General features: G+C 46.6%; 1 protein-coding gene across 1 annotated transcript; it reads right to left on the minus strand.

The window, feature by feature from the left end:
• Positions 1-513: 513 nt before the first annotated feature.
• On the minus strand, positions 514-25,162 carry LOC146062478 (GTP cyclohydrolase 1-like). The gene is made up of 6 exons (XM_083174608.1): positions 24,811-25,162; positions 16,158-16,267; positions 14,554-14,609; positions 11,995-12,026; positions 11,193-11,277; positions 514-1,477 (listed from the first exon to the last, which is right to left on the minus strand). The coding sequence occupies exons 1-6, from the start codon at positions 25,085-25,087 to the stop codon at positions 1,351-1,353; spliced, it is 687 nt and encodes a 228-aa protein (XP_083030734.1). The 5' UTR covers positions 25,088-25,162; the 3' UTR covers positions 514-1,350.
• Positions 25,163-25,504: the final 342 nt, after the last annotated feature.

The following is a 25,504-nucleotide window of genomic DNA, read 5'->3' on the forward strand; positions in this document are numbered from 1 at the left end:
GTACGGGGGGTTAGGCACTATTTACACTGGGGGGGGGGGGGATTAGGCACTCTTTACACTGGGGGAAGGGGGGGGTTAGGCACTCTACATTATACACGGTTCACTGCAATGGGAATGGTACTTAAATGGTATTTAAAACGGTAATCTGCTGCAGTGGGAATGCTAATACCGTTTTAAATACCATTTAAGATTACCAGTACTTTAAACTGGTCTGCAGTGGGAAAGCAGCATAAGTCTGCTTTTGGAAATGGCTGTTCCTTACTGTATTTTTCATTCATTTACATCAATTGTTCCTTGACTATAATGTTATTTTTTTTTAATGGTATACAAATTTATACTGTATAGCATAAGTCATGATATGAATCAATAAAAAAAATGTTTTAAACGAAGAAAACATTCTGGGCAACTTTTGTTAAAGAATCTTTATTTTTACATTGATTTTGTTAAATACAGTACTAGGCATTTTTGAAAATGGTTGTCCATTATTGTTTAATTCTAGACAAGGCATACATGGAGAAGATTTACTGAAAATAATAAAAAAAAAAAAGTGCAGGTGTTGCCCACAACCACTCAGATTCTTGCAATCATTTATTTGCTACAATCTAAAATGATAGCTAGATTATTATTGGTTGCTGTAATTAACACCTCCACTTTTTCTTTATTGTCGTTTTAGTAAATATAACCAACCTTTACTTTGGAAGTAAACAAAAAAAAAAAGTGCACCTGGACAAAACCATAAACCATGCTGCACTGCTGGTGGGGATGGTGTCACCTGTACATAGAGTTAGATTTGGGTGGGACGTGTCCAAACTGAAATCTAAATTGCATTTTTAAAATAAAGCTGTAAAATATTTGTGGGCTACATGCAACTGCAGCCAGTATTTACCTTGCACAGAAAATATGTAATGTATATACTCCCCTTGTAGCACCACATGGATTGTTCCAGTCACAAAGTTACTTGCTTTTTTGCTTTACTTTTGCTTACCAGTTGGTAATTAGGCCAAATGTGAAGGTGCCAATACACGCTGCGATAATTCCATGCGTTTTGGACTACATCGCATTGCATGCGATTGCGTGCAATGTGATACGATCTGAAGCTAGTTCAAGAAGTATGTGCAGAACATACTTTTGGAACTGTGCGATGGGATGTCCGCAGGAGCGCGCATCGCATCGCATCGCACCGTGTATGGGCACCTTATACATTTTTATTATACTTAAAATAATAATAACAAAAAAAAATAATAATAATAATAATTGTTGAGCACCATTGTTAAGGTATAATACATCTTGCATATTTATTGTGTTTCATACAATACTGTGCAGTTAGAATTTGAGACAAGCGGTAGTTGGTTATTGTTTGATCAGTGAGAGGAATTCTTCTCTTGTCTTGGGGTCATCTCTAAAGGCTCCGTGCATTGTGCTGGTTATAGTCCTGCTGTTCATCTTCTGCACCCCTCTCATTACCATACACATGTGCCTATAGGACAAAATAAGAAAAGAAAAGCTGTATGTCCAATTTTTTATCTTCCTTTCATTTTCACGACTGCTAGGCTGTCAGCCAGCAGTCCTACATTGACCAGGGTTCTTATACTGTGCGTAAAAGATGGGGAATAGGATTTCCCGCCTCTTTATAGACTCAGCTGTCATTCATGGCACCAAAATAACATTGTTAAATCATTACTGTGCTATTATTGTAACCCATTCCCATAGTCTTTCATTTAGTGTATTGTAAAAACTAAGAATATTAATTGTAGCTAGCTGGCCTCATTCAGTCTGCCTCTTGTCGCAGAGTTGTGGATGGGTCAGACCCCATTTGCACAGGCTGGAATAATCATTTGATGGTTCTTGAATTGTGTATGAATGTGTGACAGGAAAGCGAATAGCGATATTTTCTGCAGATGAGAAATCAGGTCTGAATCAGGCCCATTGCTAAAAAAGGCAGATACTGGAATCTCAATGAGGATGCCAGTATAGGCACTAAAAGGTGGTGGGGGGAGGGTCTTACACTAATGGGGAACGGTTAGGCCCTAAAAGGGTGTAGGCACTAAAGGGGAGGGTTGGGATTAGGCTGCAGCAGGGGGAGGGGTGGTTAGGATTGGGAAATAAAAAGTGGGGGTCAGGGTTAGGCACTAAAAAGCTGGGGATAGAGTTATTTACTAAAGGGGTAGGGTATGGCTGCAGAGAGGGAAGGTTAGGCACTAAAAATGAGGGATGGGGTTAGGCTGCAGGGGGGGGGGTTAGGGTTAGGCCTCAAGAGTTAGGAAGGGTTGTTTGGGTAGGAAGAGGGGGTAAGTATATTTACCAGCCCCTGTCGGGATTCTAATCATCAAGATGCCGCTGTCGGTCTATTCACCGCCAGCCATATGTACATGTTCCCTCTATAGGTGAGGAGAAAGTAAGACTAGTCCTTTTTTGGGGGGATTCCCATAGATATTGCTGCACTGATGAGTCTCCAACAGGTGTTCAGGTGTATGCTGCATACCTCCCAACTTGTGATAAACACAAGTGGGGACCCCCCATGAGAGACTTTCTGTGTGCCCCCCAGAATTTGGGGGTGTGGCCTATGCTTGGGATGCTCCCCTCGAGACCACATCCGGTTTTTACCACTGTAGGGGCATGGCCAGTGGCCCTGTGAGCTGCTGGACATGCCACCTGTCTCTCTCTCTCAATTCCCAGCTGCTCTGCTGAGCCCCCACTGCGGGACACTGCCACAGGCCATGGGCAGGACCATCCCAAAAAATGGGTCAGTCCCAAAAATTGGGACAGTTGACATCTATGGAGCTGAATCTAGTGCATTTTCTATTTCAAGATATTTTTTTTATATTAACGTGATGGTGGGGGATCTGTGCATGAACAGGGCAAGTCCTGTGTGCAGCCCCCCCCCCCCCATCATTAGCAGCATAATTGGCAGTGTTTGGGGCAATAGGGACCATTCTACAAAATGGTGATTAAGGATGCAGCACTGATGATGTCCTACAGACGCCTGATGCAGCATTAGCACATTAGTTGTTTGGTATTACAAAGCCACTTCCCTGCAGGCCCATAAGGGTGGAGGAGCTTACATGAAGGTAGGTGGAGTTCCCAAATTGTGGGCAGGTTTGGACTAATCAAGGGAGAGGCTAAAGCCCTGATTTTTCAAATGTCAGTGCAGTATGTACTTGAATAAAGAAACAGAAGCAGTCATTTTGTGAGCTGAACCATTTACTCATCCTATCAATTTACAAATGGGTGTGTCTCTCAAAATGGCTGCTTCATGCGAGTACACTGTAACTAGGAAGATTTGCGAAAAATGAATTAGCCTACAAAAATGGTTTGAGAATTGTACAGTCAATAAAAATAACATTGAACAAATAGCACAAGTTATTTATATAATGGGACATTTTATAAAAGTGCGTTTTGTGATTAAGTGATCCTGGGTTAGGAATGGCCTACAGGGATAGAGGAGAAACCCAGATGGGCCCCACTGGCTGAAGGCCCCACCTCCTCCTCAAAGGATCAGTTTCCAGACTGTGCACTTGAAATACAGAGTGGCTCTTATTCAGATCTGATCTCAGTACAAAATTTGTTCTCAAAATGGGCAAAATCATGTGCACTGCAGGTGGGACAGATGTAACATGTGCAAAGAGAGTTAAATTTGGGTGGGGTGTGTTGAAACTGAAATATAAATTGCAGTGTAAAAATAATGCAGCCAGTATTTACCCTGCATAGAAACAAAATAACTCACCCAAATCTAACTCTCTCTATACATGTTACATCTGCCCCACCTGCAGTGCACATGGTTTTGCCCATTTTGAGAAGGAATTTGCCTTTGTGACTGAACCAGAATAACGGCCAGTGTACTGTGGTGAATCAGGGTTAATTTCACCAGAGAGTGAGGTATTACTCTAGTTACAACAATCCTACAAAGGGTTAAGAACATAGGCGTGCGCAGGGGGGGTGCCGGAGGTGCACAGGCACCTCCTAATGACAGGCACCCCCGCACGATCGCAGCCAGGTCCGACATCACACTGTTGAATAGCCGGCTACACAGTCAGTGACAGACGCGTCAGAACTGCAGCAGGATACACTACATTGTAGAGAGGACCCTGGCTGCCTGTAGGGGGAGCTGAAGTGCACAGACAGGCAGCTCCTCTCAGGCATTACTTTACAGTGCTGGCCGAGTGGCCGGGTGAGGACTCAGGAGTCAGTGAGGACTTCCTGGTGTTTAAATGCTGCAGGTGAGCTGGAACAGGGGGGGGGGGGGGGGGGGGGGGGTTGTATGTTAAATGAGGCTATGACTTTGTTTAAGAGGGGGAGGGGGAAGGTATTGGTCTTTAATAATGCTGGCTGATTTTTTTTATTATGTCATAAAGGTGTGTGTGTGTGTGTGTGTGTAAGCTTTTTGTAAGTATACTGTGTGTGTGCACAGCATAGGGGGTCTGTGTATATGTATGCTATGTGTGTGGGAGGGGGCTCTGTGTATACTACAGTACATTGTGTGTGTGCATGCTGTGCCTGTATGTATACTATGTGTATATGTGTGGGCTGTGTATAACTGTGTATATGTATTCTGTGTGTGTATGTATGGATATATATACTGTATGTACAGTATATATTTTGTGTGCATACTGTAGGGGGGCTGTATATATGTATAATATGTGTGTGGGGGCTCTGTATGTATATGTGTTTGTGTGTGTGCATGCATAGAGGGCTGTGTATATGTATACTATGTGTGCGGGGGGGGGGGGGGGCATTTGCCCCTGGGTACTTGGGTTACAAGTGTCCTGGTCCCGCCGCAGCTTCCTTCCCTTTTCAGCCGCTGGCCGGATGCTGCCTGCCGCTGACAAGTAAAGTAGCTTCAGTGTGCGGCTGCAGCATCCGGCCAGTGGCTCAAAAGGGAAGGAGGCTGCGGCTCCTGTGGGCATCTTATAAGAAGAACACCCAGTGCTACCCGGAAGTGCGGATTCCCAGGAGCGCTGGCTTGCAGTGCGCACCCCCATCAATGAGCATGAAACTCCCCTTGTCAACGAGCATTTAACCACCCCCTTCCCAGGGAGCATGAAACCCATGGTAAGGAGCATGTGACTCCTGGCAAAGAGCAATTCACACCCCTTCCCCCCATGGCATAATCTGTAATGGCCATCACAGTGTGAGGTGTAAGGGGCATCACAGTGTGAGGCGCAATGTGTAATGGGCATTAAGGAATGTGGTATACTATGTAATGGCTGTGTGATGTGTAATATATATTACGGTGTAAATTTTTGGTAGTCCCTATTGTTCCTGTTTTTTTAAGCCCCGGCATAATGTGGAATGGCCATTACAGTGTGTGGCATGTGTGATGGGCATTTTTGTGTGTGGCATTGGGGGAAATTTACCAATATGAAAAACCTAGTTTTTCGTATTGGTATTTCTCCTACGGTTGCATACGACTGTTTAAGTCGTATGCAAACTCGTGTTCCGGAGGGTCAGTTACAAAGCAGTCAGATACGACTGCTTTGTAACCCTCCGATGGTGTAGCCATCCGTATTAGCGGCCGTATATACGGCCGCTAATACGAATTATTTCTAGCAGTCTGCACGGATCAGTCAGATCCGTGCAGGCTGCAGTGTGTAAAAAAAAATCGAAAAATAAATAAATGAAAAAAAAAAACGGCGTGGGGTCCCCCCCACAGCCGAAACCAGCACCAGGCTGAAGGAGCCGGGGCCGGTAATTAAAAATCAGGGAACCCGACAAATAGGGGATCCCCAATTTTTAACAACCAGGCTCCAGGTCCGGGGCTGGTTCCCAAAATACGGGGGACAAAATGACTAGGGGTCCCCCGTATTTTAAGAACCAGCCCCAGGCACAACCAGCCAGCAGGGTAATGTCACAGCCGGGGGACACTTATAATATAAGGTCCCGCGGCCAAAACATTAACCCTACCGACCAGTCAGCCTGGCCAGGGGCCCTGGGGGAGTGGGGACCCCCCCAATGAAGGGGTCCCCCCCTCCAGGACTTACCTGACCAGGCTGAAGCCTGGTGCTGTCCTCGATGCCCCTGGGCGGTGGGCATCGAGCTGATAAATGGTGTAAAAAAATAGATAAAACTATTGTTTTTTACTGTGGCACTACCAGTGCCAGCAAGCTGGGACTTGGAGAACCACAAGTCCCAGCCTGCTGGGCATTAAAGGGCCCGCTGGCACTTGTAGTTCCACAGTTAAAAAAAGGTACTTGTTTCCTATCTGGGCGCCCGTCGCGGGCATCGCGGGTACATTTATGTATGGCCGCGACGCGACCGACGCGATGCCCGCGATTTCCCATTGAAACCAATGTTAAACTTGGAAATCGTGTCGGTCGCGTCGCGGCCGGCCATAAATGTACCCGCGATGCCCGCGACGCGATGCTCACGATTTCCCATAGGAATCAATGTTAAAAGCCGCGATGGACCCGATTTTACTGTTAAATGCCTCAATCCACCCGATTTGGCCATAGGAATCAATGTTAAATGAGCACAGAGCCCATTAACCCTTAAATGTCCCCCCCAATTTTTGACGCCACCCCACGATCGACGCCAACCCGAAGCGTGGCGAGCGCAGCGAGCCCGCGAGGGGCGGCGGTACGCGTCCTCCGACCTTTTCATGCCCTACTATCCACTAGGGCGTGGTGTGAGAATATAATAGTGTGGCGAGCGCAGCGAGCCACCGAGCCCGAAGCGTGGCGAGCGCAGCGAGCCCCGCGAGGGGACGCGGATACCTTCACAATTATGCGCGTCCCCTTGCGGCCTTCACAGTGAAGGTATCCGCGTCCCCTCGCGGGGCTCGCTGCGCTCGCCACGCTTCGGGCTCGGTGGCTCGCTGCGCTCGCCACACTATTATATTCTCACACCACGCCCTAGTGGATAGTAGGGCATGAAAAGGTCGGAGGACGCGTACCGCCGCCCCTCGCGGGCTCGCTGCGCTCGCCACGCTTCGGGTTGGCGTCGATCGTGGGGTGGCGTCAAAAATTGGGGGGGACATTTAAGGGTTAATTGGGCCTAATTCAGGGTTAATATGGCCAAATCGGGTCAATTGAGCCATTTAACAGTGAAATCGCGGTCAATCAGCCTTTTTAACATTGTTCCCTATGGGAAAATCGCGGTGATCGCGGGCATCGCGATCATCCAATTTTACCCGCGATGCCCGCGATGACCGCGATCACCGCGATTTTTACCCCCGATGACCGCGATTTTGATCGTGGGCGCCCAGATAGGAAACAAGTACCTAAAAAAATAGTGCACAAAACACACTGACACACTTTTAAAATAAAACTTTAATACACACATTACACACATACTAATACTTACCTATCTTCTTCCCGTAGGTAGCCCTGGTCCTGATGTCCTCCGGTCCTGTGTCGGCGTTCCTCTTCATGTCGACGTCCTTCTTGAAGTCGACGTCCCTGTCGGCGATGGCGTCCGGTGTCCGGGTCCGACGAAATCCATGGAGGAAGCTGTGGAAGGAAACCATACTCACCTGTCCCAGCGCGACGTAGTCCAGGTAAGGGTCTTGGCAAAAAAACAAACCGACAGCCCGAAACCAAGCGGACACGGAGACGCACGGTGTTTGTTTACATCGTGCGGCTCCGCCTCCCGAATGCCGCTATTGCGGCCTAGCGGTTCCTGATTGGCCGCTAGGCCGCAAGGCGGCCAATAGCGGCATTCGGGAGGCGGAGCCGCACGATGTAAACACTGTGCGTCTCCGTGTCCGCTTGGTTTCGGGCTGTCGGTTTGTTTTTTTGCCAAGACCCTTACCTGGACTACGTCGCGCTGGGACAGGTGAGTATGGTTTCCTTCCACAGCTTCCTCCATGGATTTCGTCGGACCCGGACACCGGACGCCATCGCCGACAGGGACGTCGACTTCAAGAAGGACGTCGACATGAAGAGGAACGCCGACACAGGACCGGAGGACATCAGGACCAGGGCTACCTACGGGAAGAAGATAGGTAAGTATTAGTATGTGTGTAATGGATGTATTAAAGTTTTATTTTAAAAGTGTGTCAGTGTGTTTTGTGCACTATTTTTTTAACTGTGGAACTACAAGTGCCAGCGGGCCCTTTAATGCCCAGCAGGCTGGGACTTGTGGTTCTCCAAGTCCCAGCTTGCTGGCACTTGTAGTGCCACAGTAAAAAACAATAGTTTTATCTATTTTTTTACACCATTTATCAGCTCGATGCCCACCGCCCAGGGGCATCGAGGACAGCACCAGGCTTCAGCCTGGTCAGGTAAGTCCTGGAGGGGGGGGACCCCTTCATTGGGGGGGTCCCCACTCCCCCAGGGCCCCTGGCCAGGCTGACTGGTCGGTAGGGTTAATGTTTTGGCCGCGGGACCTTATATTATAAGTGTCCCCCGGCTGTGACATTACCCTGCTGGCTGGTTGTGCCTGGGGCTGGTTCTTAAAATACGGGGGGCCCCTAGTCATTTTGTCCCCCGTATTTTGGGAACCAGCCCCGGACCTGGAGCCTGGGGCTGGTTGTTAAAAATCGGGGATCCCCTATTTGTCGGGTTCCCTGATTTTTAATTACCGGCCCCGGCTCCTTCAGCCTGGTGCTGGTTACAGCTGTGGGGGGGACCCCACGCCGTTTTTTTTTTTTAATATTTAATTTTTTTTCTATTTTTTTACACTGCAGCCTGCACAGATCTGACTGATCCGTGCAGGCTAAAACGCAAATAGAACAGGAAAATGGTGTTCTATTTTCCTGTCGTATTTGCGTGGGTGTTTTACACCACTAAGCAGCCGTATTATCAGTACGGCTGCTTAGTAAATCAGAAACCACCATTCTTTTGAATGGTGATTTCTGTCGTATCCTATCGATGGTGTAGGGCATTCGTATTTGTAACTACAAATACGAATGTTCCATCTTTAGGACTACGAATTGTTGTATTTTTGGGATTGTAAATCCCGAAAATACACATTCGTAAAAAAAAGGTGTATTTCTCCCTACGAATACACCTTTTTTCTACGAATCCATTTTGGTAAATGTCCCCCATTATGTCTAATGGGCATTACAGTGTGTTGCATTATGTGTAAAAATAGGCGATGACGGACACGCCCAGTAGGTAGTGATGGACACGCCCCTCCAATGGTGCACCCCCTAAGAAAATGGGCTGCGCACGCCTATGGTTAAGAAGGAGCTGTTCCACCTCAGAGAGAGTGTTTTGCAACCAGGTAGCAGAACCTGGTTCACTGCAAAGCCAGGAATGGGGCTCGGAGGTGTGCTTGAGGGAGAGCCGAGTGGGCTCTCAAGCACACAGCTCCAATCCGGGTTTTCAGACCTGCACAGCCCCAGCTGGGAACTGAACTGGTTGCAGTAGAAGGGATTTAAACCTTCCTCAGTTTGCTGCTCATTGTGCCAATGCCAAAAAGTGGCCAGCTGGTAGTCCAAGTAATCTTGCGCCAGGGTGCTGGACTGTCAGTGCCCAAAGACACTGAGATACCATGCACATGGGGAGCAGTTGATGGTGGCAGAAGTATATGTTTCTTTGGTTTTTCATATGAAGTTTATTTACTGTAAAGTTGGTTTGTTGATTCTGTGACATTAAATACTTACACTAAAGGTGTGTACACACGGTCGACATGCTGCCGTGCGATGCGAGTCCCGACGCGATCTGATGGCATCGGGACTCGCATCGCACGGCAGCATGTCGACCGTGTGGGAGCATGTAGGAGAGAGCAGAGACATTACCTGCCGGGCCCGGGATGTCAGCGTGTGCACATCAAACAGCTGTCCCCCGCCGTGCCGTGCAGACATCAGGATATCAGGCCACACCCCCCTCCTCTTTAGGGTGACTTCTTCCGGCCGGGTCATCAGCCGCCCTGCAGCGCAGCCCCAGGACTCGTCCCTCTCCCTCTGGCCGCCGGAGGTATGGTGAGTATAAGGCACAAAGACTATATAGTGCAGATCTGCACTATATAGTCTTGCCTGCCCTCACTATGTCGCTGCCGATTTGCGCTCACTCGGGAGCGCGCATCGGCAGCGCATCGGGCTCGCAAGCCCTGAAAAGTGCACAATCGGTATGCGATATGGCTTCCGATGTGCACTATATCGGCAATATCGGAAGCCATATCGCACCCGTGTGTACACGCCATAACCCTGAAAACTGCCCGCTCTCTCCTGACTTGAATGTGACCTTGTTACAATACGTATGTTACCTCATACTGCACAAGACTTTGGTGTATTTTTTACAGTGCCTTTATATAATTAATATGGGCCCTTCATTCTGATAAATATTAGTGACCTTTTACATTTTGAATCCCTATTTTCTTATTGGGACAATTGCCAATGGGCGGATAATGATATCACAGGAGTATCCGGAGAAATGTGACCGCTTTAGGGCATATTACTCAGATTACTGTACCAAGAATCTTCCTCGAACACTGTGCCTGAAGTTCCTTGAAATTAATTATGAAAATGTAAGGAAACCTGCAGCATTCTTCAGTGATTGTCATTCATTTAAAAACCTGTTTTGCACATTTTCAGAAACGCCTATTCTTTTTAGAAAATGTAAAAAAAAAATCTGACGACATCATGTGTTGCATAAGTCAAACAAGCACAGGTTCCGATTCTCCTGCAGATGTGGTTGAATTGTCTGCATGGACATAAATGTGGATCTCTGCCGGTATTCAGCATTGGGGGCATTTCTGCCGAAGCACCATCTCAATGCATCCATCGGCGCACGTTTCCACCAGCACTACACTGGGTGCAGGTGATCTTCTGAATTCAGATTGATCTCTGTGTATGATCACCTGTGAGAGCCAACACTGCCACCTAGACAAGAATGGCCAATTTCCTCCATGTTACACCAACAAGGCCTTAAGTGGTGATACATCTATGACGGGTATGAGTCACACCTGGTTACCCAATGTTTTATATGCCCAGCTACATCGTTGCGAATAATTGCTTTTAATCACCCCTTCAGTGCCCATTTGCAGGGATCTGTTGCCATCTTAATCCTGCATCTTCCGGACTACGCTCATCCCTAAACTCATTGATGATTGAGTGATCTCATTTTTGTTGTTTAATATAGAACATCTTTAATGGCACTGGAACGGATTCAGCGATGGACGTATAGCGTTTTGTACTAATTTGCAGCTGCAAATGCATTTACAGTTATTTCTGAATCAGGCCCCCTAACCTCTGAGTATGCCACATAGATTTACATTTTCCTCTTCTTTAATACAAGAAAGATGCTACTTACGATGCTTCCATTACGACAGCCACTCCCATTGGCTCCAAGGCTTCATTAATTGCTAGGGCAATTTGTTTAGTGAGACGCTCCTGAACTGTAAGTACATAAAGTGATTTATTAATTATTTCTTAGATGGCTATTGATACAGGACATAGGGCCTAGTTCAACATGGATCGCTAATAAGAGAATTTGTAATCCGGTCAATGCTAATAAATATCTGTATGCATAGAAGTCGCAATTTGATTGACAGGAAGCCAGTGTTTACGGGCGGAAACATGGTGTTTTATGGGTGTGTTTATGAAAACACAGGCACGCCCAGGTATTTTTTGGGTTGGTCTCTGATGTCAGCGATGACTACTTCCAGCCTGGTTCTTTAGCAGCTTAGTGGAAGCCCTAGACTTTCAGATGGAAAAAACTGATTCAGTTTTTGGGAATTTATCGGCAATTGGATATATCCCGCTATATGGGATGTAATCGCAATTTTGCAAGGGCTGTTTATTGTTTCTTTGTGTGTGTGTTGGCTTTTTGATCGCAGGCAACTGCTGTTTCTCTAACCATGCTGAATTAGGATCCTTAATATGTGCAACTAACATTGATATATTATCCCTTGCGATGCTACCCGAACCACTTTAAAAAACAATTCAACATTATATTACATTACAGGGTACTTATGTATATATTAATGATTCACATTGCTCCGCGTTTCAGTACGGCTAGAAGGCTTTCCTCAGGGATAAACAACAACAATCTAATATATGTACTGTATACTATACATTTCACAAATAATAATTACAGATTCCAATGCACAAACCTTGTAGTCTCCGGCTGAAGATTTCAACAATTCTAAAGGAAAAAGAAAGGACAGTAATATTTTTGTTAACATACGGTCAGTACTGCATCAGTACATCTTTCACACTTCGTAAGGCCCTGACACTGCTTTATTACCATTCGTTCATGGGCAAAACCGTCTATGTGTGCTGATTGGGCTATGGTATTGACCTGCTTATTTTTCATTGCCGTGTAATACTAAAAAAGCAGGATGGTAAAACAATCTCGACCTTCCATAACATCTCTCCAGTATGCTGCTGGGACACCTGGTCTGTGTTCTCATAAGTTCATACGGTGGACAGGGGCGTAACTATGCTGAGGCAGCCACCGCGGTGGCTTGGGGGAGCCAGGGTCTGCGGGGCGCCTTTAAAATACCCTGCCTGCCCATGTGAGTATAATGCTGCAGCTGCGTGTGGGACAGCGGCGCCAGGTATCAGCGGCGGATGTGAAGTACAGAGAGCACGCGACGTGCTCTCTGTACTTCACATCTGCCGCTGATACCTGGTGCCGCTGTCGGTGTCACACAGGCAGCAGATCAACAGCAGGGAGCGCGACGCCTCCCTGAGTCCCTGCTTCCTCAAATAAGTAACTTCCCGAGTAACGTGCGGGAGTAGCGTCCAGCGGCGCCATATAGCCACTACAATCTGCCCGTTTTGCGGCGGGCAGGGGCAAATTTAAGGGGGGTGGTGGCAACTGTGGCACCAAGTCATTGCTGCAGCTGCCAAATACAGAGCAGCTGCAGCAGCATCGCTGGAAGCTGAGAAGCTCCGCATCCTCCCGCTCTGCAAGGTGCGTCCTTCTCCTTTCTTCCAGCATCTCTCCCAGAGCGGCAGCAGTGGCTTCTCCACAGAGACCGACAGCAGGATCCCACACAGTGAGGTGAGCGGGCACAGGGACAGTTGTGTGGCTGCAAGAGGGAGGGATTGAACGTGGCTGTGATGAATACATTTTTTAATAATTAAATCTGGGGGGGGCGCAAGAGACTTTTTTGGCTGGGGGGCGCAAAATTTCAAGCTACGCCACTGACGGTGGAGTGAACACATGTGGTTAGTGTCTTCAATGTGTCTTTCAGCAGCATGGAATGAGATGCATCTTATTTACAATTCCCACCCTGTCATCATTACTGGATGCCCTCTGTAGGTTCTATGTTCTGCCCTGGATTTTATATAGTGCTGATCTCTACTTTGAACCGTCCATCTATTTATTGCCTATGACTTATGGTATTTGATAGATTCAGCACCGATTCGACTGATGGGACGCAAAAGGTTGACATGTTTATCTTCAACACATGAAAAGGTTGAGATGAGTTTTTTTTCTGATTTTTAATATTTTTTTTTTAATACTTTGCCATACACATGGTCCATGGTCTCAGGTGTTGGCATTAACAACAATTTCCTAGCATGGCACCCACGATTTTGATTGTATAGATCGGGTCGGAAAAATCGCGTCGATCGCATCGCATGCCAACCAAATTGCATGCGATACGATTGACGTGATCGACCCGATTTTTACATTGGAATCAATGTTAAATGGTCCCTGAGACCCGATTTTACATTGATTTCAATGTAAAAAGCCCCCAAACCCCCCATTTTAATAGAAAACCCCCCTCATGTTTTAAATGCCCCCCCAATGTTAATTCCACCCCACTATTGACGTCAACCCGAAGTGTGGCGAGCGCAGTGAGCCCGCGAGGGGCGGCGGTACGTGTCCTCCGACCTTTTCATACCCCCACTATCCACGTCGGCGTGGAGTTGATCTTATAAAGTGTGGCGAGCGCAGCAAGCCACCGAGCCCCGCGAGGGGATGCGCATAACTTCACAGGTATACGCGTCCCCTCGCGGGGCTCGCCACGCTTCGGGCTCGGTGGCTCGCTGCGCTCGCCACACTTTATAAAATCAACTCCACGCCAATGTGGATAGTGGGGGTATGAAAAGGTCGGAGGACACGTACCGCCGCCCCTCGCGGGCTCACTGCGCTCGCCACGCTTCGGGTTGACGTCAATAGTGGGGTGGCGTTAACAATGGGGGGCAGTAACCATACTTTATAACCATACTCAATGAGAAATGGGCCATATTGGCCCATTTCCCATTGTCCCCTATGTAAAATCGCGTTGATCGCATCGCGGCCCATTACAATGGGCTGCGACCGACGCGATCAACCCGATTTTGACTTGAAAAATAATTTAACATTATTCTCTATGGGAAAATCGCGTTGATCGCGTCGGTCGCATCGCGGCCCATTATAATGGGCCGCGATGGACGCGATCAAAGTGATTTTCTCTTTCACCGGCAAATTAGCAGGTGATTGACAGAAAATCGGGTCCATCGCGTTGATTGTATGCCTTAAGTACCTTACACTTAAGGCATACAATCAATGAGACGGGCGGTGTGCTAGGAAATAAGTACCAATTTTTTATTTTTTTTAAACTCGTGTTGACCTTATCATGTATCAATCTTGTCAGTGTTGACATTTTATGTGTACCTTGTGGTCAAAGTATTGTTTCCATGTAGTAGTCGCCTATTTATTATCAATAATGACTTACCGTGCCAGTTTGCTCAGTCCGACAACTTTTTTATTTGGTAAATAGCCAATGTGAACCTAGGAATAAAGAATAGACAAAAATAATTAAACATGTAAAGCAATTTGTACCACTGTATATCATATATGCGGGCACTGGGAAGGAGCAGCCATGACAGCACTGGGTAAAGGGGAGGGGTGTTGTGGGATGTGAGGCTGATTAGGGGTGGAACCGGGGCCGTTACACAATGCTGAGATTACAGCCAGTGAATTATATCTGTGTCATACAAGTGGAATAATGCACGCTTACCTACATTACAATTCTCCACTATGGGAGAAGCCCAGAAAGGAAACACTGCAGAGAACTTCAGGGGGTGGAGCCAGGCTCTGACATCGTGGGAAAAAGATGCAATGCACTGGAAACGGGGCAGGGCTAAAATTAGGCAATTCTTGTATGATGCCGTTGATTACCGGTGATTGTCTGTGATTACTTTTCCATCCTGTCTGCTTCACTAGGGTGCGGGCAGGATGGAGGAAATCTTCCCGCTCCTCCAGGAGTGCTGGGGGCTACCCCAAATATCAGGAGCCTCTGGCAACTTCCAGGAGAGTAGGCAAGTATGGATTAATCAATGTGGGGCCATCCTAACTGGGATTCACACAAAAGCCATTCCATCAGAGGAGGATTGATATTATGTAATAAAACATTTAGCATAATTCTAACTTAAGTTTTGATAATAAATGCAATTCTCTTTTATATTTAATATAATATACTAATGCTTGTTTTTGTGATAGCGCTCCCCCACCCCATTGTTTGGGGTAGTCCCCCACAGCCCTGAAGGAGTAGGCAGCTCTCCCACATCCTGCCTGTTTCCTAGGGAATGGGCAGAATTGTATGTTACTCACCGACAATTGCAGGATTAGCGGGAAGGGTGGAGGAGCTAAGTGACTGGCTTGCATAATTAACTCTGCCCCTCACTGCAGACCCACAAATCTTGGGTGTTTCCCTATGTTGAGGGTGTGGCCTAATGACTGACCATTTCGCCCCACCCTCTTAAGTGTCCCGAGGTGTCTCCTCTACAGGCTTCTTAAGTATCCTGAGGTGTCTCCTCTACAGGCTTCTTATGGACAGGAGACTTAAGCCCTATGTTGGGGGTGGGGCCTAATTACTGACCATTTCCCCCCACCCTCTTAAGCGCCCTGCGGTGTCTCCTCTACAAGCTTCTTATGGAGAGCAGACTTAAGCCCCCCCTCCCTCCCCTGTACACTGGGAAATTAACCTGCAACTTGGGCTCTTTTCCTGAGATTTCGGCTATCAATCAAAGGAAAAGAGCCCAAATTGCAGGTAAATGACAGCAGGTTCAGTGCGGTGTGCAGTCCCATGCGCATTGCACCAGAACCTGTGAGTCGCATTGGTTCACAAGCAATCTCTTGGAATGCTTCTGCCCCGGCCAGGTTTGGCTGGGATCACATGAGATATATCGAATGCAATCCTGCCGGGCAGCTTAAGGAGGATCACCGGCGACTTCTCTCCTCAGAGTGTATGGCCACCTTTCCAATGTAGGCAACGATGCTTTACAGAGAGCTGTATTTCTGTATTTTTTTACCATTGCTGCATACTATTGTACATACCTTGCCAAAAAACGGCACCAAGTGGTGTTCACAGAGCGAAAAGAAATCAATATCTTTCACAATGACAATTTCATCATGGTTTTCATCAAATATGGCATTGTTGAGTATATCTAAAACCATAAAAATATAAACATATATTCATATTATATTTGTTATATTCTCAAATGATGCATCTGTTTCATAATAATCTATGCAGCTCAGTGACGTAACAATAGCCCCGCAGCCCCCCGCAGGAGGCACTGTGTAAGTGCGGGCGCTGGGGGGCTGCGGGGCTGTTGTAATGCCGCCGCCACAGACCTGCAGATTTAGGTGTATTCACTGCGGTGGTCCCGGCTCCCCTCCTGGCTTCATTCTGATGCTATGGAGATGGACCATCATAAAATGTCCGCCCCCATATAGCAGACAACTGAAACTGTCTGCTGTATGGGGGTGGACATTTCGTGATGGTCCGTTTTTCATAGCATCAGAATGAAGCCAGGAGGGGAGCCGAGACCGCCACAGCGAATACAGGTAAATCTGTGGGGGATGGGGGGGCCATAGGTGGCCATGAGGGGGGTTGCTTTATTATAGGCGGGGGCGCTTAAATTATAGTTACGCCACTGATGCAATTGTGCTATGTATGTGCCTATTTTCTCTCTATTACTTGGTGTCATGCACATGGTTTTGTCCATCTAAGAAATATTTTGTCAGAAAGAGTGAACTCGAATAAGGGCCTCAGTTCCTGCTGGAGCCTGCTGAAAAATAGCCCTGTATATATATATATTGCAGTTTAGGATATAGATCTAATGATGGCACTCACCTCATTTGCATAATGAGAGAATTTTAATTAAAGTACATCACCATTCCATAGTGTAGTCAGTCTACGTTTCGGCTACGTTTCGGTCTCAAGACAGGACATCTATCGGCGTCTTCACAGACCAATACGTATCCTGATGCTTGAGCTGTGAAGACACCGATAGATGTAGACTGACTACACTATGGAATGGTGATGTACTTTAATTAAAATTCTCTCATTATGCAAATGTGGTGAGTGCCCTCATTGGATCTATATCCTAAACTGCTATATGAATGGGACTAATGAGTGTAACCTTAGAGGTGCACCCCAGTGAAATCTCAAAGGTGGTCGTGAGTGCAGAGTCTCCAAAAACTATATAACTATATATATATATATATATATATATATATACATATACATACATACATATACACAACTAAACATCGGCATTCACCTTTCCTATACCCCTTTCACATCGCACTTTTAAAACTGTATATTGCCATTTTTTTTCCATTTTAAAACGTTTAAGGCTGCAATGTGAAAGTGCCAGAGTTGATTTACCGGTTAAAGTTAACCGGTATTTCAACACGGTTAAAAAGCAGAGTCCTACACGTTTTAAAGCCTTTTTTTGGCAGTTTGAACAGCTCTATTTCAATGGCTTGAAACGTGTCCCTTGGGGGTTAAACGGGTTGAATCTTTGAATGGTATTAAATGATTTTTAAAACGGTTTTCACCTGCAATGTGAAAGGTCTCAAGGCTCAGACCCGTTTTAAAGTCCCATTTAAGAATACCGTGTCATTACCCATTTCTGCAATGTGAAAGCAGTACTAGTTTTGGGGTGCCCTATGGCTTGTGACCACATTGTTTAAACAGACATTGTAGGGGCTCTGCACACACTAAATGAACTCATAATAAATAGTGGAGATTTGGTTCCATTAGGGCCCAACATGTCAAGTTGAACATCTAGGAATTTTTTTTACAAAAAGTAAATGAGTAACACAAAGCATAAGAGATACAATTGTACATATCTTGGTAGCACATCATAATGGCATCCAAAACCATAAGAAACAATAATAAAAATAAATATATCTTACTCTTATGCACAGGGCCTGATTAAAGGTCCCAGGTACCCAAGGCTAATACACATGTAGCTCCCCTTGTAATGTAGCTAAACACATGTGTATGGGCGCTCAGGGACCCGCCATACAACTGGCATGTATGAACTAATTCTTGTGGCATCTGAAGGAGGCTTTGGCTCTAGGCTGCCCAGCTGGCACTCTAAAATGTACATAAAGTAATGGATCCAGTGGTTTAACTATCCAGGGTGCCGGGGATGCAGCTGCTATGGCATGCACTGTACACCATATCGATAAGCCCTTCACAGGAGCTTAACACCCCCTCCCTGATTCCAACGATCCGAGCATGCCCTGCCCATCCAGCAGCCACGGCACCCTCCCTCTGGGGTGGGGGAAGCAGAGCTCAGCCTTCCTTTCCTGGGCACAGGTCCCTGGGAAGGGCTGTATGTACTACACGCCCCCTATAGTGACAGCAAACCATAAAGCCATGCCCCTTTTACAGAGGCCACACCCCTTGTAACTGCAAAAGTTGGGAGGGATGGATAAATGTTTAAAACAACACTTATTCAATGTTATTAATGCAGAATATGTTAGTTCCACCACACTATTTGCAAATTAACTTAGTAATAACCTGATAAATCACTTCAATAGTATCTGACTATACAATCTGGTTTGATTTAAGTAATAGAAATATCTTCTGAAATAAGTGTCAGGTTGTGAAAATGGAGTAGTGATCTCACATAAAAATGTCTGGAATAATAATAAAAATAATAATAATAATAATAATAATAATATAAATCATGGCATTTTTCCCTTTTTACTATGTAATTCCCCTCCCTCACGTAGGGCCTTATTCTAGTTCACTCTTTCTGACAAATTCCTTCTTAGATGGACAAAACCATGTGCATTGCAGGGGGCAGATGTAACATGTGCAGAGATAATTAGATTTGGGTGAGTTATCATAGGCGTGCGCAGCCCATTTTCTTAGGGGGTGCACCACTGGAGGGGCGTGTCATCATCGCCTACTGGGCGTGTCTATCACTGCCTACTGGGCATTAATGCAAACTAAATAGGTGACTTATTTATGTATATGGGCTTCAAAATTAATCATTCCCACCATACACCAGAAATAGGGACAGTGCGTGCTGCAAAAATTTACATGGTATTGGCAATTACACATGACGTCACACACCGCAATGCCCATTACACATGACGCCATACACTAATGCCCATTACACATGACGCCATACACTAATGCCCATTACACATGGCGCCATACCGTAATGCCCCTTACACATGACGCCATACCCCGTAATGCCTATTACACATGACACCACACACCATAATGCCCTTTACACATGACGCCACACACCGGTGATGCCTGATACATATTATGCCATATAAGTGCCACTTACCCACATGCTCATTGCTAGGAGATTCTTTCTCAATGACAGGGGCTTCATGCTTGATGCCAGGGGCTTCATGTTCGATACCAAGGGGGGTTCATGCTCCTTGCCACAGGGGATAACATGCTTGCTGCTATGTGTTCACTACTGTCTTCACTACTGCTGCCTACCGTGCGCTCTTGACTGGCATTGCCAGTGTGTGGGTGACTAGTTGTGGACTCTGGAGGCTGGAGCTTTAAAGCAGGAGACTTCCCAATGGCTGCTGAGGTGTGGGAATGGAAGAGATGGGGAGGGAGCACCAAGGTAGCCGTCATATCTCAGGAGGAAGGAGAGGGGCCTTTGCATGGGCTCACCTACAGGAGCAGGCAGCGGGTGCTGGCGGCCCTGGGCTCCCCCATAGTGATGGCACAGCAGGTGGGGTCATCCAAGGCTGCGGGAGCGATGCGGTGATGAAACGCCGCCACGGAGCTCAGTGGCCGGCCAGGTGGAGAAATCGAGGCCCCGGCTCCTTTAAGAAGGTAGGCCGCAACCGGGTAAATGGTCCCCGGCTCTGCGGCAAGTGTCGGAGGGGGCTGCTGGGAGAGAGGGAGTCGGGTGAGGCATCGGGAGGAAAGTAGGAGCCAATGGAGAGGGTGAAGTTCCACAGGGCAGGGGTATGGGCCCAGGAGCTCCTCCACTACGGCTTTACAGTTTGCTGGCAATGCCACACCCCCGAGGCTGGAGCTTTATGTGCTCTTTAAGCCTGAATCCCGGCGTGTGTCTGTTTGGAGCCCTGTCTTTGAGAAGTTACATTACGGTAATATATTTTACTTTCAATTGTAAGGGGGGGGGGGGGTGCCGGTCATTAGGAGGTGCCTGTGCACCCCTGGCACCCCCCGTGCGCACGCCTATGTGAGTTATTATGTTTCTGTGCAGGGTACATACTGGCTGCTTTATTTTTACACTGCAATATAGATCTCACTTTGAAGTAAAACCCCACCCAAATCTAATTCTCTCTGCACATGTTACATCTGCCCCACCTGCAGTGCACATGGTTGTGTCCATCTAAGAAGGATTTTGTCAAAAAAGAGTGAACTAGAATAACCCCCTTAGTTATTTAGGATAGTTTTTACTTAAAGGGCAATATTAGGTCGGTAATTAATTGGGAAATTATATATAAATAGTATTGATAAAGTGAAGGACACATTTTTAACTCATATTCTCCCTTGTATAATACAATGATTTACAAATTCTAACGGACTATTCTGTTATCTTCTTTAAAGTGTGTGTATGGTTTTAAGCAGCAACAGAATTTGTGTAAATCAGAGGTGTTCCGGATTAAAGGAATGTTATTAAAACCTACCCATACTTAACCCAATGGAGTGTCCAGCTGTTGCTATCTGTACATATATGTTGCATATCATTAATAAATAATCATGTTTCTCAATTAATTAACCTATAAATGTTCCACACTTTTATTGTTGTATTGACTTGAGTTGGTAGACAAAAAACAAAAAACAAAACATATGTTTAGGAAATGTTAATATTTACTAAAATAGGGGCAGATGCATTAAGCCTGGTGAAGAGATAAACTGGAGATAAAGTAGAAGGAGACAACGCACCAGCCAATCGGATCCCAACTGTCATATTTCAAACACAGCTGATTGGCTGGTGCATTATCTCTTCCATGTTATCTCCACTTTATCTCCAGTTAATCTTTTCTCCAGGCTTAATACATCTGCCCCATAGTGTGAAAAGGGGTGTTTACGCTCCCTTTTCACATTATATTAGCATCACCTAAATTCATTACAGGGTTTTATATCAGTTTTCATAAAAAAAAAAAAAATGCTCCAAACCCTTTAATTTGCATTTTTTTAGTAACCAGATTGCTAAAGAAAAATGGAAAAAACCCCGAAGTGAACCCTGTGATAACAATGCCAGGTTCATCTGGCGAATTCACAGGGCTGACTCCGATATACCTGCCCTGTATAGCTTTTTCTGCAAAATAATAATAATCATACTCAGTTATCTAGGGAACAGTGATCAGTGCTCTGATGAGACCTGCTGGTCATTGGTGCTACCTGCTTCTCCTGTGACCCCTTATGCAGTAAAGTGACACTGCAAAGCAGCATATCACTTTACAGCACCAGAGGTCACAGCAGCTCAGGAAGCCCTGATGACCGGCAGACCACCATTAGCTCTAATCACCTATGCAATGTAATCAATTATCGCATTGCAAATTGGGACAATGGGCCTTATTCTGGTCTGTGCGGACGGAGCCGAATATACGGCCAGGACCGTGCGTCCTAAACCCCGCCTTTCGTACGGATCGCTCACTCCGTCCGAATGCGGTAAGAAGCTATCCTAACGGACCGCAAGTGTATTTCTCATGAATACACCTCCTCCATCTCAGGGAATCTCCCCCATCATTCGATGGTCGCAGACCATCGAATGCAGGACCGAGTGGTCCACCAGCTCCCGCAACCTCAGACCACACGGGCATTTCTCCGTGCAAAAGCAGGGATCTGGGCGGGCAGCTGACATCCGGCAATGTCATATGTCCGCCCCCTACACGTGCGTCACGACCGCATTACCATACGTACGCCCAGCGTTTTCATGGGAACGCCCATGAAACGCGGGGTGTAAACATATGGTAATGAGCCCAAACAGCCCTTCACGCCCCTCTCCACCCCCTGTTCGTAGTGTACACATTTCATGCAGAATTTTGACGTGCGTCCCGTTCGTCCCGTGCACATGCGCAGACACAAAACATCGGCGGCACGAACGCACGCGGATATTACCGCACCAACCAGAATAAGGTTCAATATTATCTGTTAATGGGGATTGTGATAAATCAGCCCCATAAAATGTTTTTTTTTTTTTGTTTGTTTTGTGACAAAGGATAAATAAACTATTTTCAATTTAATTTGGAGAGATTACCTCTCCCTCTCACGAGCACGGCCCTCTCCCCTCTTATGTGCATTTTCTTCTCTTACTTAAGCATAGGCAAAACACTGCTCTGCACAGATCGCTCAGCACACATTGCAGCTACATCGCATGTACAGCGGCATTGAATCCTTGGTTACTGCCACCCTGATGCTTATTTCAGTATTATGATTGCTGTTACAGCCATGATTATTTACCATGTACTTGTCCTACACCAGTGATGGCTAACCTTGACACTGCAGCTGTTGTTGAACTACACATCGCAGCATGCCCTGCTACAGTTTTACTATTTGGCCATGCATGCAGAGAATGCTGGGATGTGTAGTTCAACAACAGCTGGAGTGTCAAGGTTAGCCATCACTGTCCTACACTGTCATACTGTAAGTTGCTGCTTTCTTGTTTTGCTCAATTGTTTATGACTTTGTTAGGTGCTGCAGAACCCTTGTAGCGCCATATAAAGTCTAACAATAAATTAGCGATTTGGATGCTTTCAGGTTTTGAAAAGAAGCTCAAACAGACCCTCCAAAAGGGCCCCTTCCTCCAGGTAAGAAATGCTCTGCTCCCAGATGTGCTTTAAAAGAGGAGAAGGCTGTGTGCAGCCTCCACTGTTTGGGCCTCCTCCTCTCTCTCCGCTTCTGTTATAGTGCTGCACTAGTGCACAGCACAGTAGTATGCTCAGACTCTACTGCGCATGTACAGAACTTCCGAAATAATGGGGCCACAGCCATCTTTTCTGTAATTCCGGCAGTGCTGCTGCCTTCATCTCGGGACTCTGGTGAGGTAAGTATTAAAAATGCAGTGTGTGCAGTGCGGGCTCCCTGGGACTCAGGGGCCCACACACTGCACCTATTGTAGGTAAGCCACTGCCCGGGATTCCATCTTAATTTATTATTGCTGTCACCTGTGCTGAACTAGTTAATTAATGGAAAAGGTGTTTATCACAGGTGATGGCAATAATAAATGAAGCTGGAAGTCGAGTAGCGGAGCGATTTGTTCCTGATATAAGGGGTAATGCTGCCCATACGATGCGCTCTGGACTAGATGCAATGCGAACCCCCCCGGGCAGTAGCTTGCGCACCCCCTCCGGGCTGCTTTGCGATTGTACCCGGGGTGGATTTCGCTGCCAATCCGCCCCTGCACCAAGGTGTAGATTTATTAAGTTCGGTGAAGTGATAAAGTGTTTGGTCTTTATCACTGACCAATCAGCTCCTACCTATCATTTTTGAAACCAAACCAGTAACTCAGGGTTGCCGACTTTCAAATGCTCCTCATTACCCGTTTGGGGGCGGGGCTTGACTGTGATGTCATTAAGCCCCACCCCCATTACGGGAAATAGAAGAAATCACTGATCTCCATGGAGGGGGCGGGGCTAAAATGACACAAGTGTGTCATTTTAGCTCCGCCCCCTCCTCTGAGACCCGCGGATTGCGGCATTTGAATGCCGCGATCGGGGGGCTCAGTGGGGTCCCCCTGATTCTGGGAGGGTTGCCCACCCTTCCGGGGGGCCGGGAGGGGGACCCGATTTTCGGGAGACTCCTGGTAATTCTGGGAGGGTCGGCAACCCTGCTGTAACTTCACAGTTAGGAGCTGATTGGCCGGTGATAAAGTACCAGCCACAATATCACTTCACCAAGCTTAATAATACCCCTTTTACACCAAGGAATAACCCAGGTTGGACCCAGGTCAGCTTTGGTGTAAAAGGGGCCAACCCAGGTCCAGTAACACTGGTCTCCTACCCAGGTCCTGACCAGGGTTGAACACTGGTTGGACCTGGGTCGTGGGTGGTGTAAATGGTCCCAACCCAGGTTGGGACATCCGGGTAGTGCTGAAAGGATACCAGAAGTGCTGGACGCCTTTCCACAGTGTGCTTCAGTGGCAAAAGACAGCAGCCAGGAAGGATACAGGCAATGCACACAAATCATAATTGGATGCAGTATTATTTATATAATCTTTTTTTTTTTGGGGGGGGGGGGGCACATGGGAGATTCGGTCTGCTGCTGCAGGGACTGAATGGGTGATGCTGCACTTTTATACCGCTATGTATGCTTGAACACTGAATAAAACTTTTTGAAAAATATTTTACAAAACAAACAAACTAACATTTTTCAATGCTAACTTGTCATGTCTTTTAATTTTTATTTTAAATCATTGAGGGAAGGTTGGCTGGCAGTTTATCAGTCCTAAAATGGACATTTTTAATGTCATCCATAGGGAAAAGCAGTGCTGACCCAAGTTCAGTGTAAACAGCGCAGACCTGGGTCCGACCTGGGTCGCAGTGCTGTGGGTATGAAGCAGGGTCTGACCCTGGAAACACCCGTGTTCAAAGACCAGGGTCTGACCAGGGTTTTTGGTGTAAAAAGGGTATAAATCTGCCCCCAAGTGACACCATAAATACAGTTTGGAAAGATGCTACACTACCTACACAAATTGTAGCACAGAATGACACATTTACTCTGCAGGAATGTACTTACCATGAATAGACTCCTTATACCCCTTGGTAAAATACTGCATAGCTTTGGCAGCCCGGAGGGGGGTCTTGAGTAACCCTTCCCTGTCTGGATTCTCCCCCAGTTCTCTGAGGATGCTGGTGTATGCAGTCACTAAAGGTGGCAGCCTGTCCTGGTCATGTTGCTCCTTATTGCATTGGTTCGTGTTTTGTTGAACCAAAGACTTTTTCATGTCCACTGTGCCGTTATTATAGCTGGTGAGGTAATTGCAGTTGATTTCTCCATTCATGTGGTTGTTCATGTTTGATACTGTTCTGCACAGCCCAAGGTTTTGATTGCAGACAGGCGGCAGGATAGCACAGACGTACCAGCGACTTGTGACAGGTTGTCAGTGGTCAGTCATCCAGGCAGTCCCCTGTATTTATACAGCACCAGATCCCGAGGCCAATCTCTGATGACATAGACTGACGTTACAGCTGTCAGGCGTTACACTAAAGTACAGTATGCTTTACCAGAAGTGTGTAAAACACACTGCCCTGAGGGCAGATGACTGAGGCACATGAATTTTAAGGAAGTGGGCTCCTGATAAACTGGTTAGTTATGCTACTCTACCGGCTGAGCCTGACCATACTGTACATACGCCTTTAATTCATTCTGTCTGTTCACAGATGCCGTAATTAGTCTGCTGATAATGTGAGCATAGCAGACAGCAGAACAT

The sequence above is a fragment of the Crinia signifera genome, chromosome 3 (genome assembly GCF_055691185.1).
Source record: "Crinia signifera chromosome 3, ASM5569118v1, whole genome shotgun sequence".
Classification (NCBI taxonomy): Eukaryota; Metazoa; Chordata; class Amphibia; order Anura; family Myobatrachidae; genus Crinia; species Crinia signifera.